This window comes from Erinaceus europaeus, chromosome 11 (assembly GCF_950295315.1).
Source record: "Erinaceus europaeus chromosome 11, mEriEur2.1, whole genome shotgun sequence".
Lineage (NCBI taxonomy): Eukaryota > Metazoa > Chordata > Mammalia > Eulipotyphla > Erinaceidae > Erinaceus > Erinaceus europaeus.
In genome coordinates, this window is record NC_080172.1 from 107,182,459 (window position 1) to 107,201,241 (window position 18,783).

At 37.9% G+C, this 18,783-nt stretch overlaps 1 protein-coding gene across 2 annotated transcripts in view; it reads right to left on the reverse strand.

Annotated features, from left to right (window-relative positions):
• The window catches only part of COL24A1 (collagen type XXIV alpha 1 chain), a 353,825-nt gene that overhangs the window by 174,372 nt on the left and 160,670 nt on the right, over positions 1–18,783 (reverse strand). For both annotated transcript variants that reach the window (XM_016191238.2, XM_060202277.1), the window contains 4 exons: positions 15,463–15,516; positions 13,324–13,368; positions 9,604–9,657; positions 4,148–4,192 (listed from right to left, as the gene is read on the reverse strand). In XM_016191238.2, the coding sequence (XP_016046724.2) occupies positions 4,148–4,192; positions 9,604–9,657; positions 13,324–13,368; positions 15,463–15,516 (198 nt within the window). The remainder of the gene's footprint in view (positions 1–4,147; positions 4,193–9,603; positions 9,658–13,323; positions 13,369–15,462; positions 15,517–18,783) is intronic.

The window sequence follows — 18,783 nt, forward strand, 5'->3', positions numbered from 1 at the left end:
AGCAACAAATGCTGGAGAGGCTGTGGGGACAGAGGAACCCTTTTGCATTTCTGGTGGGAATGTAAATAGGTCCAGCCTCTGTGGAGAAGAGTCTGGAAAACTCTCAGAAGGCTAGACATGGACCTTCCATATGATCCAGTAATTCCTCTACTGGGGCTATACCCCAAGGACTCCATAACACCCAACCAAAAAGAGGTGTGTACTCCTATGTTCATAGCAGCACAATTCATAATAGCTAAAACCTGGAAGCAACCCAGGTGCCCAACAACAAATGAGTGGCTGAGAAAGCTGTGGTATATATACACAATGGAATACTATGCAACTATCAAGAACAATGAACCCACCTTCTCTGACCCATCTTGGACAGAGCTAGAAGGAATTATGTTAAGTGAGATAAGTCAGAAAGATAAAGATGAGTATGGGATGATCCCACTCATCAACAGAAGTTGACTAAGAAAATCTGAAAGGGAAACTAAAAGCAGGATCTGACTAAATTGAAAGTAGGGCACCAAAGTAAAAACCCTGTGGTGAGGGGTAGACATGCAGCTTCCTGGGCCTTTGGGGGGTGGGGGTGGGTGGGATGGGACACAGTATTTTGGTGGTGGGAATGGTGTTTATGTACGCTCCTAGTAAAGTGTAGTCATATAAATCACTAGTTAATTAATACGAGAGGGGGAAAATTAATTGTATGTCTCAAAGTTTTTAAAACACAGACTGAGTCTTTTTAATATATAGGCTGTGTATTTGATATGCGGACTCTCTCAAAAGCCTAGACAAGTAGGTCAGAAGCAACCAATGACACAGCTACATACAAGATACTGGGTACTATACAGCAAACCCTAACAAAAGGACTTTTCAAAGTTAATCCAATTACCGAATAATGTGATGATAACATTAATTATCCATTGTCTTTTTGAACCCTAAGACAGTAGGAACCTCACATCTCCACTATAGAGCCTATATTTCCCCCAGTCCTGGAACCATTGGATAGGGCCCACTTTCCCGCATGCCTCTCCCAATCCATATCAAATAATATTGCGTCTGCCAATCACAACCTAATCAACGCAACGATTGCCACCTCAACATGCTTCAGCTCAGACTGTGTCCAGAGACTTCACGTGTGGAATGACTACCCTTCAGCTTCATCACTCGGGTGAGACCTTTCCTTTCACAGTATTCTCTAATTCCATCCCAGGTGGTTCATTTTCTAACAAAGTCCCAAAACCTAGATATAGACCAGGTTCTGTGAGAGAGAGCATATATTCACACATATCCATAAACTAGTGGAAAATATATACCTGAAAGCAGAAGTACACTAGAGTTTGCAGTGAGTACCCCCCTAACACTTCTCTCCACTATTCCAAGCTTTGGGTCCATGATTGCTCAACAATTTGTTTGGTTTTGTATGTTAACTCTCTTTTCAGCCACCAGGTTCCAGATGCCATCAGGATGCTGGCCAGGCTTCCCTGGACTGAAGACCCCACCAATGTGTCCTGTAGCTCCGCTTCCCCAGAGACCCACTCTACTAGGGAAAGAGAGAGGCAGACTGGGAGTATGGACCGACCAGTCAACGTCCATATTCAGCGGGGAAGCAATTACAGAAGCCAGACCTTCCACCTTCTGCAACCCACAATGACCCTGGGTCCATGCTCCCAGAGGGATAGAGAATGGGAAAGCTATCAGGGAAGGGGATGGGATATGGAGAGTGGGTGGTGGGAATTGTGTGGAGTTGTATCCCTCCTACCCTATGGTTTTGTTAATTTATCCTTTCTTAAATAAAAAATAAATAAAAAAAATTGAATGTTAGAATGAAGAGGGCAAAGGGACACATAAAATTAAAGAGATACTTGAGGACTTATTTACCTAATTTCATTTTAGATGTATACAGACAAGAAATATAGATGGGACATCTGTGCTTGGTATATTCTAATGAAGCAAGTTTTTTTTAATTGTTTGGTAAGATGTACATTATTTATTACATAGGATACAGTGAAAGAGATTTTTTTCATGAGACAGCGAGGGGGAAGAGGAACAAGTCAAAGCACCACCTGTCTGTCACGTGCAGTGCCAAGGAATGAATGGGAAACTTTGAGCATGCATGTCTGATGCTCTGTTGGGTGAGCTATGTCCTCAGCTGCCCAAATAGGTTCTAATTGGTATAATTTTTTTTTTTTTTGGTATAAATTTCAAAACAACACCACCAACAAAAGAACTGGAATATATTCACTACCAAGAAATGGAATGACTGTTTTTTCAAAGCTTGGGTGGAGTGAAATCTAGTGCACTTATTAACTCTAGGCATTCCCAAACCATGAGACAGATACCAGGAAATAGTATCATACCCCCGCATCTCAAAAAAAAAATTTTTTTGCAACATAACTTTAAATTAAATGAACTATTTTGTTATCTTGGTTATTAAATTGTGGAAGATGAAGCACAACAAGTAAACAATTTGAAATTACATAGCAAATAACTTGTTATACTGAGCCTTAAGTGAAATGCTGTAAGAGGAAATAATCCTTAGCATTAAGTCTGTCACATGACAAATGACCACTAAGTGATCATTTCCTTTCAGTGATAGAAATGTACCGCACTGCCAGGTCAGTCCATTTCCTGTTTGAATAGCACTGGTGATATACCATCATGCTGTGTGGAACTAGTGTAACACTATTAAGAAATTCTTAGCAGTTTCATATCTTAGCTATTATTTTATAAAGAAAAATATGCTCCTTATTGTTATTTAAAGTCTGACTACTAATTCATTTATGTATACTTCTCAATCTAATTGTCACTCAGAAATGACACTTCAATTACTTTCTTATACTTTATTTACTCTTTGAATGAAAGAGAGATTCAGAGGGAAAGATATATATACACACAGAGATATATGCCAAAACGTTGATTAGCTCTGGTTTACGGTGGTGTTGAGGATTGAACCTAGAACCTCAGAACCTCAGACATGAAAGTTTCTTTGCATAACCATTATACTGTCTCTCTAGGCAACACTTTCATTTCTTTAATGGATTTTAGAGTTATAATTTTATGTCACATTTCATAAGAAGGCTTGGATAACCTAATTAGCATAAACATTTTATTGAACTTTCTCTTCTGTGAGGAAAAACATAAACTTAATCTTTTAGTGATTTTGCATTAACTGGTATAACAATGGTCTTTTGAAACTAAATGAATTCTCTCCCTATTTTCAACAATTAACAAGACCAAAAAAGTCAGAAATACGTTGGTAATTTTCTACAAGATAAAAATAAAATTCCTTAAGTAAGCTTAGAAAAATTTTTTTTAGAAATCTGTATTTTCAGTTAATTTATAAGATATAAGTAATTGAATTTACTCATTTATCTTACTAAATGGTATCATTTTGTGACAGGCTAGGACACATAGACTTCACTTGCCCTGAATGAACTGAATTACCATTTCATATATGTTACCTAAGGTAATTTGTTAGAGGCTATTTTAGTTGGCTTTCTCCACTATAGAAAGTAAAACTACTTTGCTAAGCATGTTACTATCTGATTCTAAAACAAGAAAAAAAAAAACTTACTACTTCAGCAGCAATGTAAATTTAAACAAAACACTTTGAGGAAAGGTATTATATCTCCAAATTCATTGTCTCTGGGTTTATGCCAATATTCCCAATATAAAGAACAGTATCTTCAAACTATTATTATTTTATTTGACAACTTATAGGCTTTTAAATATTAAAAATATGCATACCTTAGAAGTAATCAAAACTAAAACTAACTTAAAAGTTAAACTACAATTAAAGAGTAATAATAGAAACAAGAATTTCTTGAGATCAAAATATATAGAATGAAAATATCATAGAATGTGTGTTCCCTTATTTCTTTTAAACAGTTTTTTTTTTTTTTAAATTTTCCAGGAGTTCTGGCTTCTGGTGGTACAGGGGATTGAACCCAGGACCTTTGGTGCCTCAGGTATTAAAGTCTTGCATAACCATTCTACTATCTCCTCAGCCCCTTAGTTCCATTTTGTATAGGAAACTTAATTAGTTCATGAGTTTAAATTTTTAGTGGATAAGAATTCTATGATAAGCACACATGATGGCTAACTTTATTCCTAAATATTCTTAAAGAGTAAGAACTTAAGTAAGAACATAAAGCAAACTTACTGTTTCACCAATCTTTCCAGTGCTTCCTAGATCTCCAACTTCTCCCTGGAAATTAAAAAGTGTATGAAAAGTCAAAAATGATTCTTTTTCTGTTCCCTGTTTTTGTTTATGTCATCAGGAATATAGCTGGAACTTGGTGCTTACATGATAATCCCATTGCTCCTGACAGCCATTTATTACCTCTTTTTCTTTGATAGAAGGTGAGAAATGGAGAAATATCAGCAGTGCACCTCTGAATCTTCCCCCTACTAAAGGGACTCAGGGCTTGAACACATATGTGCTCTTGACTGGGTGAGTCACCACCCAGCCCTTTTTATTATTATTATTTCTTTTGCTTTTAGTTTAATTAAATCATCTATTTATAACTTAGAAAAAAATAAGAGAAAGTAGCTATTCAAAACTCTCGTGACAGTATTTTTATGGAACATTATCTTCCCCTATTTCCACTGAAATATTAATAACCTCTATTCATACCTTTTATTTTCCAATTTACTTCTTTTAATCCTATTCTAAATGTTTTAGTTAAAAGGGGTCATGACATGAAAACTAATAGCATTGAATGGTTATTGGCTAACAATGTAGTTTATACAGATGTTGATTTTTAATACTGCACACCTGGAACTTATATAATGTTATAATGCAATGCCACTTCAATTAAAATGCTTACATAAGGAAAATCTCAAAAATAAAATATTTATTGAGGTATACTTTGTAAAAAGCTGTAGATACTATGGGAGACTTCAAGATGAACAAAACTGAAATTCTTGCTCACAGGAATGAATGTTCTATTTATCTTCAGGAGATATTCCACAAAGCTGAGTAGAACAGAATACATATCACAGGGAAATAGTGAAGAAGGTGACAGAAGACGGAACTGTGTGGGCTTCAGTACCTAAAACCAAAATCTTTCACAACTCATTTGGTGGTGTACTTGATCTGACCTGAATTTATTTGGCAGCAAGTCCTTACTTGATCTGAATCAGACTGTTTACAATCCCTGATTAGTTCTGATTATTCTTCACGTATTTACACATCACTGCAGATGGGTCTGATTATATACAGTGTGTTGTCCTATAACTGCTGGCAGTGTTAGGGAACTGTGGCCTATCCCATATTATCTTTTGAAAATAAAAACACTAATAGTTTCAAATACTGGATAATAAAACTATAATCAAGTTGGGCATTGAGGAATAGATGGTATTTAAGCTGATGATGAGAAAAGGTAGTTTTTTGGAAGGGAGGAATGATATGAGTGAAACTGTACAAAGAATCAATAAAGAGTAGATTTATTGGTATCGCATATAGTTAATATGACATAAATATACATTATGTTCATAGAAACAAGATATTAAGCCATCAATCCTGTCAAGAATTTAATAATCACATGACAGTGTGGAGTAACCAATGCTACACATCAATGAATGATATTGTAACCTAGTGACATGATTCTACTAGGCATTTGAAATGAAAAGATCTTAACTGAAATATGGGGGATATAAAACACAGACATCTAGAATTTCGCACAAGGAAATAATGTATCTTGTCACTTTCAAAACTGACTGCCTGACAACTAATTCATCAGAAAAGTTTTACAGAATTTTTTCGAAGGATATTATGTAGATAATGATTAATTTTTCCCTCCTGACTCCTTATCTGTCTCAAATCACACAGTGGATAAAAAGGAGCCTTTGTGCTATCTAGTTGTAGGAGAAATAGATAATAGAAGTTACAGCATTCAGACACTTCTATGTCACTGAGCATCTGGTTGCTTCCTAGATAACAAAGTTGTGGTATACATATATAGTGGAATACTATTCAACTGTCAGAAGTTATAGAGTCATTATTTTTGCCTCATCTTGTATGGACTGTGAAGGAATCATGTTAAGTGAGCAAAGCCAAAAAAGAGAATGATGAATACTGGTTTAATAAACGGAGGGAGAACACAAGGTGAAACATGGATTGGGAGTAGACTGAGGAGGAGAGGGAGTAAAGAGGGTATTGGAACTTTGCTCTACATAGTGGACAAGGACCTACATTAGGTTGTAGATATCTATCACTGGGAGATGAGAAATTGCATACATGTCTCAACATCTGTACTATAAAACATTATTCCCCCAATAAAATTACTTAGAATAAATAAATTAAAAGTTCAAGTCTCTCACAAGTTACTGTATTACTGCTTTAGTTTGCATGGAACTTGAAGCTAAGTGGTGAGTTATCTTTGAATGTAACAAATATTATTTCCTCAAGTCTCAGTGAACCTGTGAAAGATGATCACCCTGACCATCTCCCAAGTACTCTTCTAGGACAATTTCCTTTACAGTGAGACCAAATTTTAGTGACTACTGGTATGATATGCTGTAGCCAATTTAAAAAATAATTAGGTGTATATAACATTAAATAATTTCCACATTTATAAACTGACAAAAGTTATGCATGTACAAACTATTGTATTTACTGGCGACTGTAAAAATTAACCCCCCAATAAAGTAAAAAGTATTAAAAATAATAATTTCCACATTTCTTAGGTAACACTGAAGTCATGTAGATGTTACAGTTAAGCTGGGGATAAGGAAGGGAATGAATAATGATTGAGATTTTGGCTCTTACCAGTGGGATTACACAATAATTCATAAGTGAAGTTTTTTCTACCACTTGGTAATGCAGTAGTGGATCCTCATGACAAAAGATCTGCTTTCTATTTTTAAATATTGAGCTTCTATATCCTTGGGGATTTTATAAGAATCAGGTACACATATTCCTCTAGGTAATTAGATAGTCATACACACACTTATATGTGTGTGTGTATTTAATTAGCTCATATTTGTTTGTCAATTGACATTGAAAATTTTTGTTCAGCTTTTTCTAAATATTCTGTTAAATATTCTGAGCTTGAGGACTTCTCAGGGTGTGATTATAAAATAGAAGCTATTTTATATTTCTTTCCTATAAATCTAGAAAAAAATATGAAAAGTCACCTGAAAACTCAACAAATACAACCAGTATTTCTTCAGAAAATCACTAAGCCAAAAAAAGGGGTGAGGAAGAGATCCTCGGAACTCAAGAAGCTATATGAACTTGGGGTGAAGTAGCTGAGCACATTGCTGGTGGTGGGAGAAGACCAAGGATGGTATTCTGGTTCCTCACTGGAACTCAACTTTCTGAGACCACTGGCTGTCAATCCAATGCTTGGAAAAAAATTATATTTAGCTACTTTGTAGTAGAGGAGGAAATTTGGGGTCCAGCCCCAATATGTCCTGTTATCTCTCTTATGTTATTGTTATCTTTGTTTTCTCTCTTATATTAATAGCTATTGATTTGTAGGGAAATTGTGAGGATGTGATAGAGCCTGGCAGGGCTTGACCTGAGGGTTGTGTCCATCCTGTTAGTCTCTCTCTCTCTATGGAGAGGTTGAGCAAGGGGGGACACAGGAATCCCAAAGGTTTGCCATCTCATATCAGACTCCTTACCTCACAAAACACCCTGCATTTTTCTGCCTCCAAGAGCCTGGCATTCCTTAAAACATTAAGCCAGCTCCCCCTGCTCCACCCTGCATTCTTTGATACTATGGCTCCTTCTTTTATTATCTACATATCAATCTTTTGCTTTGTCTTACAAATGACTAAAGGTCTCCTTCCTAATTCCCCTGCAGAGTATTATTAATCCTACCAGTTAAACCCCTAGCAACAGTTGCTAAGGAAGCCCCCTACCATTCCCAGCCCCTTTCACCTTTCTCTGCCCCTTTCCTAACCATGTATGGTATTGTCAAGTCACTTCCGTTTCTGACTTGTCTCTGTCTTTGTCTGGCCTGGAGAAGCATGCAGGCAGACCAGGAGGCTGATGCCAGCCATTGCAGTTTGCGCCACGTGGCTTAACCAGGTATGCTACCCCCCGACTATGGGGCATTTGGATGAATAAAGATTTGAATTGCTTTGCTGCCACAAGCTTGGTCCCTGGGTCATCTCACTCTCTTGTGTCACTAGCCTGACAGTGGTTAAGTGAAAAATCTACCTATAGGTAAAGTCCTCTAACTGGCTCAGGCTACAAGGGGAAGGTAGTAAAATAAATTCCAGACAACTTCCCAGTGATGACCAATTACCAGGGATTACTAACCTGCTTCACCTAAAGGACTGAGCTAAAGCAACAACAACTGTTAAAATTTACAACTGTGAACTCTTATAACTCACTTAGCCACAAATGGATAAGGCAAGGATAATCAGTGGTTTGAAAAGGACTGAGAGAGGGACCCTACAAGACTTAAGAAGCTATGTTCAGCATAAGTGGGCATTGTCTTGCTGTTCCAGTTCTCCATTTTTTTCTACAATTTTTAACAAAAGAGATCATCTTTTTATCTACTTATCATCTTTCAAAGGAATTGGTGTCACTTTTAGAATAACAGCTTTACTCACTCCTGAGACACATCAAAAGTGACCAACTACAAGGATCTAGGAACCAATAAACCAGAGGCCACTCCCCACCATACATGAACAATAGCACCCAGGAACCAATTTTCGAAAGACACCAAATATAATGGTCAAACCCAAAAGACCCACTGGAGAAATGAACCAGGACAGAAGCCCAGACAAAAATTCCAATAATAAGAACAGGAAAACATCCAAACATAAACTGATGTGATAGTCACAGGAATAAGCAAAGCTTTTGATGATAATATTATCATACACAAGGAAACAGGAAGTGAGATTCTGAAAGAAAACACAAACTAGCTCAAAGGTAATTAGAGAGATGAAAGCTGAAATAGCTAAGGTAAGAGCCCAACTAGCTGATAAAGCTAACACAGTAACTTAACATGGTAACAAAATAGCTGAACTAAGGAATGGAACTTAGAAAAGTGAGGGCAGAATAACTGAGGCAGAAAAATAGAAATAGCTAGACTGAGGATGAATTAGAGAAAAATAAGACAGAAGACAATTAAAAATTAAGAGACACTGAAAACAACAGAGACAAATAAGATAACCTTAAAAGAATTAATATAAGCATGACTGGCTTGCCAGAGGAAGAAAAAGAGGAAGGGGAAGAAAGTATCTATAAGAAATAGTAGAAGAAAACTTTCCCAATCTAAACAATGGAAAGGAAAGGACATAGAGATTTGAGAAGCCCAGAGAATTCCCAAGCAGAATCAATGCCAACCTAAAGACTTCAAGACACATGATGGGTAAACTGGAAGAAAGTAAGGATAAAAACAAAACAAAACAAAACATAGGATTCTGAAGGCTGCCAGATAAAAATAGTGACATACAGAAGAATATGGATTTATTTATAGTTGTATGAATTCCCAACTACTCTTTGAAGACGTTTTAACATTTTACTTGTTTCATCATTCATTCATGAGTTGAATGGAATCTTTGATGTGTGTTCATTTGGCATTTATATGAAAATCATGCCTTTATCCTTCCAAAATTTTACTTTACACCTACTAATAAAGTCAACTGTTTTACCTTTAAGCCTTCTGGTCCTGGATCTCCTGCATTTCCCTTTTGACCTGGTTTTCCCTAAAAGAGAAAAAAATTAACCCCTATCATTTTTTCAAGATTCCTAAAAGATCAAATGCTTCAAAATTATTTTTCCTCTTCTCCTTCTTGTTCTGGGCACTTCACCACTCTGGGTCAGTTTTTTTTTTCATATAAAAGGAGAGAGACAGAGACAGAGAACAAAATACCACTGCATAGAAGTTTCTTCTAGTGTGGTTGGGGTTAGACTACAATTTGGGTCATGAGCGTGACATGGTAGGCCTCTGCCCAGGTAAGCTAGTTTGACAGCCCTCACAATTATTTGATAAAATGTATTTTATCATATTCATTAGCCTCTACCTTCTTAGAGTAAAGATGATATAATTTTAAAAATAAGTAATATATATATATATATCTGATCCTGGTTTAGGCAAATATATATGTTTGAGTATGTATGTATTCTGCAGAGTAAAGCAGACACCTTAATCATTAATCAAATGAATTAACTAACTTGCTAATCAGGCAGACATTTTAATCTTTGCTGGAGAAATGGTCTGTTCATCCACAACAACAAGAGAAAAGACAGAATAAATGGTGCAGAGACAATGAAGTGCGTAAGAGCCTAAATTGACACTAGTGGAAGGGCTGCTGTGATGACATAAATCTTAGGGAAAGAAAACATGAAATCAAGAACAAAGAATGAGGATGAGAGAAGTGAACGGAGTTGGGGAAGGAGAAAGAATAAAACAGAAAAGTGAAAATGACTGGATATAGAATTTAGGATATAATCAGAAAGATTGTTGACTTTTTTTTTTAAATCTATTGGTAAGAAAGAGGAGAAGACACTGAATAAGAGAGAGAAATAGACCACTGCTGCTGCCGTGGCTTTCAGTAATGAGAGAGAACCAGAGCATCACTCAGGCATATTCAGTGGTGAGGATCCAACTCAGGACCTCACACTTACTAATTTATTAATCTGGCTGTTGTGTAGCTTCCTAATCAGAGGGATAAGGAACAGGTGGGTGGCATAATGAAGGATAATGTGAGGTCATGAGGAGACAAGAAAAAACGACAAGGTGATAAGATCAACGGGTTGAAATTCCTACTGAGGGGAGCTGGACAGTAGTGCAGCTGGTTAAGCACATATGGCGCAAAGTACAAGGACCTGCGTTAGGATCCTGGTTCCAGCCCCCTTAGCTCTCCACCTGCAGGGGGTCACTTCACAAATGGTGAAGCAGGTCTGTAGGTAACTACCTACAGGAGGCTTCCACACTATGATCATCATCTCTGGCATTATGCTATTCCGCTGCAGAATACTGTGCCCCAGTATGGTTCTGTAGCCCCCATGTCCACTTGGTCGATTCCAAATTATATTCCTCCATGAGGATAATTTCTGGAACCATCTGTTCCACCTCGTTCCATGGCTGCCAGTTCTTAGCAACATCGCCCCGCCAGATATTCGTCGGGATGCGGCATCATCTAAGTTCATTTCCCACGTCTACGCTCGACCTGCCAATATACGCGGATATCTTCGCCCACCCTGTCCAACGCTTGACGTCTCGTCACCCAATCTGGTCCCCTACGCCTACACTGAACTTCTCTGTTCCAGTCTCTTGGAAACAGAGCTGGCAGTCAGCTGAGGTAAAGAACAAACACCTCATCACAGCCCCTGCAAGCGTCAACCCAGCTTTGACCTAGCACGTTATGACTGGGCCCTCCTCAATCGCTATCGAACAGGCCATGGCCAGTGTGCCTCTATGTTCCATCGCTGGGGAGCCAGAGACGACCCGAACTGCCCCTGCGGCTACAGATAGACTATGACCCACATAGTCAATGACTGCCACCTCTCCAGATTCAAAGGAGGTCTCGAAACTTTACATCAGGCTCAACCTGACACTGTTGACTGGCTACGGAAGAAGGGCAAACGCTAGAAGAAGGTAACTACCTCTCCCCATCTCTTTCTTCTCCTCCTCTCTCGATTTCTCTCTGTCCTATTCAACAATAACAACAGCTATGACAAAAATAACAATAACAACTACAGCAAGCGCAACAACAAAGGCAACAAAATGGGAAAAATGGCCTCCAGGAGCAGTGGATTCGTAGTGCAGGCACCAAGTCCCAGCGATAACCCTGGGGCCAAAAAAGAAAAAAAAAGAAATTCCTACTGTAATTTGTCAGACTGTGTTATAGCACAAAATATACTAGAAAGAAAGATGATGCTGGTTTGGAAGAAAGCACTTCAACACTGAAAATAAAGAAAGGTAAAGATAGGGTATGACTACAGCACCAAGTAGCCGAAGAGACACAGGGTAAGATTATTGGACGAGGGACCAGGTGGTGGCGCACCTTACAGTGTGCAAAGACTCAGGTTCAAGCCCCTCATCTCTATGTGCGGGGGGGGGGGACTTCACAAGTTCTACAGCAGGGCTGCAGGTGTCTCTCTGCCTCTTTCCTTATCTCCCTTTCCCTTATCAATGTATCTGTCTATCTAATAATTAATAACCATATGTAAAAAACTAAAGAAGATTTATTTTAAAAAAGATCATTGGACTAGAAAGAGTCACTATTCTAGATACTGGATAGATTTAGCTATAGTTATTATTTCTAACATCAAACACTCGTTATATGATTATACAAGGTTTGATTATAAGCTCACCAGATTCTCAATCAGTGTGTGTGATAAATTCAAACCTACAAGTAGAAATGGTATGGGAAGTATTGCTAAATAAACTAATTTATACCTTCTAGGTTTTATAGATGTGGACACAGATTACTACCCATTATCATCTACTCTCATGTTTTGCTTTCCTAAAACAAAAGAGCTCTCTGGTCCTCATTCTGTTTTGAATTGTCGTTCTGCGCCATGGAGAAGAGAGAGAGGAGGTCCAGAACGAAGAGGGAACACAAATCTTTATTTGCGCTGGCACCTCAGAGTTGGGTGCGAAAGAAGCAGGTTGGGCCACGTGGAGGTATCGAAAATGGCTGCCTCACACAGTAACCTTTCCTGCGTCTAAACACCAAAGTGAAGCACAGGCGAGAGAGAGAGAGGTGAGGAAGAAGAAGGGCTTTTATAGGAGTAGCTTTCGCGAGAATGGGAAGGGGGAATAGTAACCATAGCACTCCAGGATAGGATAATAACTCTTGTGAGAATGGGTGGGGGGAAGAGTAACCAAAGCACTCCAAATATTGTGGGGAAATAGACAATCCCCTGAGGGCACAACTGGACAATATGTTGCAGAGCTGCTTTCAACATTAAAGATTATTTATGTTACACATTCAGAGCACTACGCTGGCTCACAATGATTTTTATGCAGTTGCATGACAATAATACATATTAAGACTGAATAGGCAGGAAATGAACATACTTTTTTATTTTCTAGGAGAGTTAGTTAATAAGATCAATTTTTATTAGGTCAAAAAAGCAAGTAAATATTACTCTTTAAAAAATTTTTTTTATTAATTTTATTTTTGAGAGAGATGCCGAGAGAGAGAGAGAGATGGAGAGAGAGAGAGAGAGAGAGAGAGAGAGAGAGAGAAAGACCAGAGCACTGCTCAGCTCAGGCTTATGATGGTGCGGGGGATTGAACTTGGGACTTAGGAGCCTTAGGCATGAGAGTCTGTTTGCATAACCATTATGTCTCCCCTGCCCCAAAATTACTCTTTTTCTTTTTTAAGAGAAGCACTTTTTGAAAATGATGTAAAACCTACTCTTGGCCCCAGTTCTCCAAATGGTCCAATTGGTCCTTCTTCTCCCTTAAAAACAAACAACCAAAAAGATTAGGACATCAGACTCTTAAATAAGCACTTTAAGGTGTAAACCATTCCTGTTTACCTCCATGGGCTCAAAATTTCCCCAATACACAGGGATCCTATTAACTGATTGATGGAGGGAATCATACTCACTGGCTTATTTAAAATTACTGGTGTACAGCATACCTTTTCCTTAGTATATTTTGATGCTTCGTTCGTTCAACACATGTGTTTTTGAGTCTTAGTTTTTCTTTTACATTTTAGAGGTAGAAGAATATACTTTTACTCTACCCAAATGCATAGGGTTTCTTTTCCACTAATTTATAGATTCAATATTCAAATGAGATGCCGTACAAAATCTTGCCACTTTTTTTTCTTGTCACTGGGCTTCAGTACATTGTGCCTCATTTAATATATATATATATATATATATATATATATATATATATATATATATAATAGAGAGAGATATCACAGCACCTAAGCTTCCTTCACTGCAGTGAACCTAAGGCTTGAACCTGGGTTGTGCATGTGAAAAAACAGGCATCCTACCAGATGAGTTATCTTGCTGACCAGTGGTTATTCTAAGCATCAAAAATTATATGAGTAGACAGAGAATAGAATGATATAAGATGTTTTATATAATAATATAAAATGTTAAAAAGCTAAATACATTATTCTTCAAGAAAATAAAACGTTAATAAATATTTGCCTTCATTATTGATATATTTATTGATCTATGTAAACTAACTTTTCATATTTAAAATGCTCATGTTACGGAGCTGGCAGTGGTGCATGGGATTAAGTGCACATATCACCATGTGCAGGGATCAAGGTTCCAGCCCCCACTCCCTACCTGCAGGGGGCGGCACCCTTCATGAGTGGTGAAGCAGGTCTTCAGGTATCTGTCCTATCTCCCACTCTCCTCCTCTCCCCTCAATTTCTCTCTGTCTTATCAAATAAAATAAGAAGGGGAAAAAAGAGCAAAAAAGGGCCACTGGGAGCAGTGGATTCATAGTGCTGGCACCAAGCCCCAGCAATAACCCTGGAGGTTTAAATAATAATAATAGTAATAATACTAATAATAAATATATATTTATATATTCAAGGCAAAAAATTCACATTGCCATATCATAAAACTATATTCTAGCATTGTATGTGCTATTGTATTTACTTGACTTGCAAAAATTTGCTCAGTTCAATTAAAAATAATCTATGCATCACAAGTACTAAATATGCAAAATAAAAAATGCATATTCTAGTACACACAAATGAGATTCTGGGGTCAGGTCCTTTAGATATTTCATGATGTTCCATGGAGCCCACTGAAATAAATCACTTAAAGAATTCAGGGCATTGAACAATCATTTCAAATTCCATGTAGTACTGCCAGTATAAAATAGCAACCTCTATGGAAAACTGGGAAATGTTATACATGTACAAACTATTGCATTTACTGTCAAATTTAATTCCCCAATAAAGAAATTAAAAAAAAAATAGCAACCTTAAATCCTCTATGGTGGCAATTGTCTACACTAAGGTATTGGGTTGTTGGAAAAGTTGTGACATATTTTCTGCACAGAACAAAAGTCAGGACATTTCTGATAACCCAATATATATTTCTTAAAGCAAAAACAAGTGCCTGCCCCATATAAAAATGAAAGGAGACTGAATTTAAACTATTGCGAATGGTGTTGGTCTGCTTCTAATTCTGCTTCTAAGACCCCTTCTGTTTTGATCATCATGTTAGGTTTGCTTGCATTGCTTAACACTGTGATCTATTTACATAATCATTGTTTTGTTTGATCCCACACTGGTTTAATCCCCACTGGTTCTCGTGCTTTTTCCTTCTCCCCACCCCCTATCCTACATACTTTCTCTTCCTGACACTTCCGCCTCAGGAGATATAAAGGACAGGATTTTCTAATGAATGGGGATTGGATTGATTGCACTGCATTCTCACTCATCAATAAAGATTGAACTGTGTTCCCAGCTCAGCTATGAGTCCCTGGTCGTCTGTCTCCTGCCCGCGAAGCTAGCCCGGCATCTGGCGCCTGAACAGGGACCAGCAGAATGGAATATTTATTCTCTCCATACCTGAGCTCCTTTAAGGCCAGGAGGTCCAGGAGGCCCTCTGTTTCCAAGGTGTCCCTACAGAAAAAGGCATGCACACACCATAAAATATTAGCTCAATTTGCATCTTCAATTAACATAAATTTGAATATAGGCAATGCTATTTAGTACCATGCATCTCCCATCACAGAGTTATCAAAATGGCATGGAAGAGAAAAGAGCAGCAAACTACAAGGCATCTAAAATGTTGGGGAAATAGAATCAATTTATTCTTCATTAATATGCTAATTTTCAGATTATCTGCTCCATCACACTCTTCAGCCACATACTTTTATTTTTTTTTCCAGAAGGGCTTCCAAATTTAAAACAATGAATACAGCTTTTACCCTGACAACAGTATCATGACATATGTTAGAGTGTCTGTAAAATATAAAAATTTATGGAGGGGCTGTATACAGTTGTGTTAATATCTACTAGACTAGCAGAGTCTAGAACACATTATTAACTAGGGTTATCAGTGCTGGCAATATGAATCCACTGCTCCATGCAGCCATATTTTTTCTGTTTTTTTTTTTTTCCTATCTTGTTTTTATTTGACAAGAAGGAGAAGTTGAGAGGGGAGGGGAGACAGAGAAGGAGAAAGATAGACACCTCCAGACGTGCTTCACCACTCATGAAGCATCCATCCCCCTGCAGCTGGGGAGTGTGGAGGCTTGAACCTAGATCCTGGCACATATTTGTATGTGTCCTTAGCTGGGTCTACAGCCAGCTACCTGTTTATTTACATTTAAAAAAAAATGACAGGACAGAGAGAAATTGAGAGAAGAGGGAGGTATAAAAGGGATGAGGGAGGAGAGGGGGAACCTACAGCCCTGCTTTACAGTTCATGAAGCTTCCCCACTGCAGGTGGGGACCAGGGGCTTGAACTCAGGTCCTTGCTCATGGTAATGTATGCACTCAACCCAATCCACCACCACCAGGTCCTTATTGTCTTATTTTAATAAGTTTTGCTGTTCTTTTATGCAATTCAAAAAAAATATAGTTTTTTTTCCCCACAAGCAAAACATTCTTATTTTTCTTAAGGGGAAACTATGTGGTTTGGATTCTTTTTTACTATAATATACTCTGGGAGAGTATATCAAATATACCTAAGAGAATCAGCAGACTCTTTAAAAATATTTATTTATTTATTTTTGCCTCCAGGGTTATTGCTGGAGATTGGTGCCTGCACTACAAATCTACTGCTCAGAAAAAAATGGTCACATAAGTCATTCTCTCCTTCAGCCTCTTAATAGTTTAGTTATCATGTGCTACCTAGTCATGCTTTTCATCTTTTCATATATGGAAATCTCATGTTTCATCAGGATAAGAAGTTCCTAACAGAAAAGGTGATTTTTTTTTTTTCCTTTTGCCTCTACGGCTATTGCTGGGGCTCAGTGTCTCAGTGTCTGCACTTCCCGTGAGGACCCATTCATTGGGGAAACTGAGGATCCTTCCTAGCCGACTGAATCCACATGGATCCCGGTCACTTTCAAAGCCAGCAACAAGCAGCTCCTGACAGCTTTCAACCTGACCTGTTGACTGGCTACGGAAGAAGGGCAAATGCTAGAAGAAGAAGTGTCTGCACTATGAACCCACTGATCCTGGCGGCCATTTTTCCCCATTTTATTGGATAGGACAGAGAACTGAGAGAGGAGGGGAGATAGAGAAAGATAGACATCTGCATCCCTGCTTCACTGTCTGTGAAGCTTCTCCCTCTGCAGGTGGGGAGCCTGAGAATGGAACCCAGATCCTTACCTGAGTCTTTGCACTTAGTACTACGGGCACTTAACTGGGTGTATCACCGACTGGACCCCAGAGTTTTTTTTTCCTAATTATTTATTAGAGAGTGAAGCAGAGCATTTTCCTATTAACAATTCCTATTTCTGGGAGTTGGGCTGTAGTGCAGCGGGTTAAGCGCAGGTGGCGCAAAGCACAAGGACCGGCATAAGGATCCCGGTTCGAACCCCGGCTCCCCACCTGCAGGGGAGTCGCTTCACAGGCGGTGAAGCAGGTCTGCAGGTGTCTATCTTTCTCTCCTCCTCTCTGTCTTCCCCTCCTCTCTCCTTTTCTCTCTGTCCTATCCAACAACAACAACAACAACAATAACTACAACAATAAAACAACAAGGGCAACAAAAGGGAATAAATAAATAAAATAAATATTTAAAAAAAAAAAACAATTCCTATTTCTTTGGAACAGATAAACATGAAATAATTTAATTATTCAGAATATAAAGTTATTTCCACATAGTCTACAACACAGCCTTCCAGACAGTAGGGTTTTTAATGCTAAACAACATATTAACGACGTTATATAACAGAAACTAACAGCTCATTTTGTCGTTCCTACTTGTAGTCATACCAATACAAACCATCACAGCCGTCCATAAGTTGTTTCTGTTTACCAGAGAACAAAGTATATTTATTGGACACTCATTTTCTTCAGAAAGCACAGAGGATGTGGTTTAGTTAATGTTGTCAGATATCTGAAAGCAGATTTCCAAACTGGGTCGTTTTCAAGAGGGCTTGATGATTTCGTTCTATATCTAGATAGTTACATAACACTATGCCCCAAGCAATTAAACCATAATTAACACAAATATCTAATCTTAATTTGTGGTTTCAGTTTACTGGCAGAAAATGAGAGAAAATAAAAGTGCTTGTTTTGAGTTGTGCCAGATTACTCTGGAAAGATTCTAATGTGTTTGCAAATAGAATCAGCACAATTTTCTTAATGATTCCTTTGCATAGGATCAGTCTGTTTGTCTCATTTTCCTTTCTGTTTCTAGAAACAAGTTGAAGGCAAATAGGAAAGACTAAGTAAACAGACCAAAGCAGATCTTTCCCATTTTACAGAACATACAATTATATTCCATTTCCTTTAAAATTATCTGGCTTTTAGATAAAATAATCTCTTTTAAGGTATTACTTTATTTTTCAAAAATTTTTTTCATTGAAAATTTTATTTTTAACCAGAACGCTACTCAGCTCTGATTTATAGTGGTGCCAGAAATTAAATCTGAGATCATAGAGCCTCTTGTGCATAAACATCATGCTATCTCCCTGGGCAGTCCGCACCCCATAGTGACCCGGGGTCATGCTCCTAAAATGATAAAGAATAGGAAAGCTTACAATGGAGGGGATGGGATGCAGAGCTCTGGTGGTGGGAATTGTGTAGAATTGTACCCCTCTTATCCTATGGTTTTGTCGATCATTATTAAATCAACAATAATTATTATTGTTGATTTAATAAGTATTGCCTACCAAATATGTTCCACCATATTTTACCTGCTACCAAATGTCA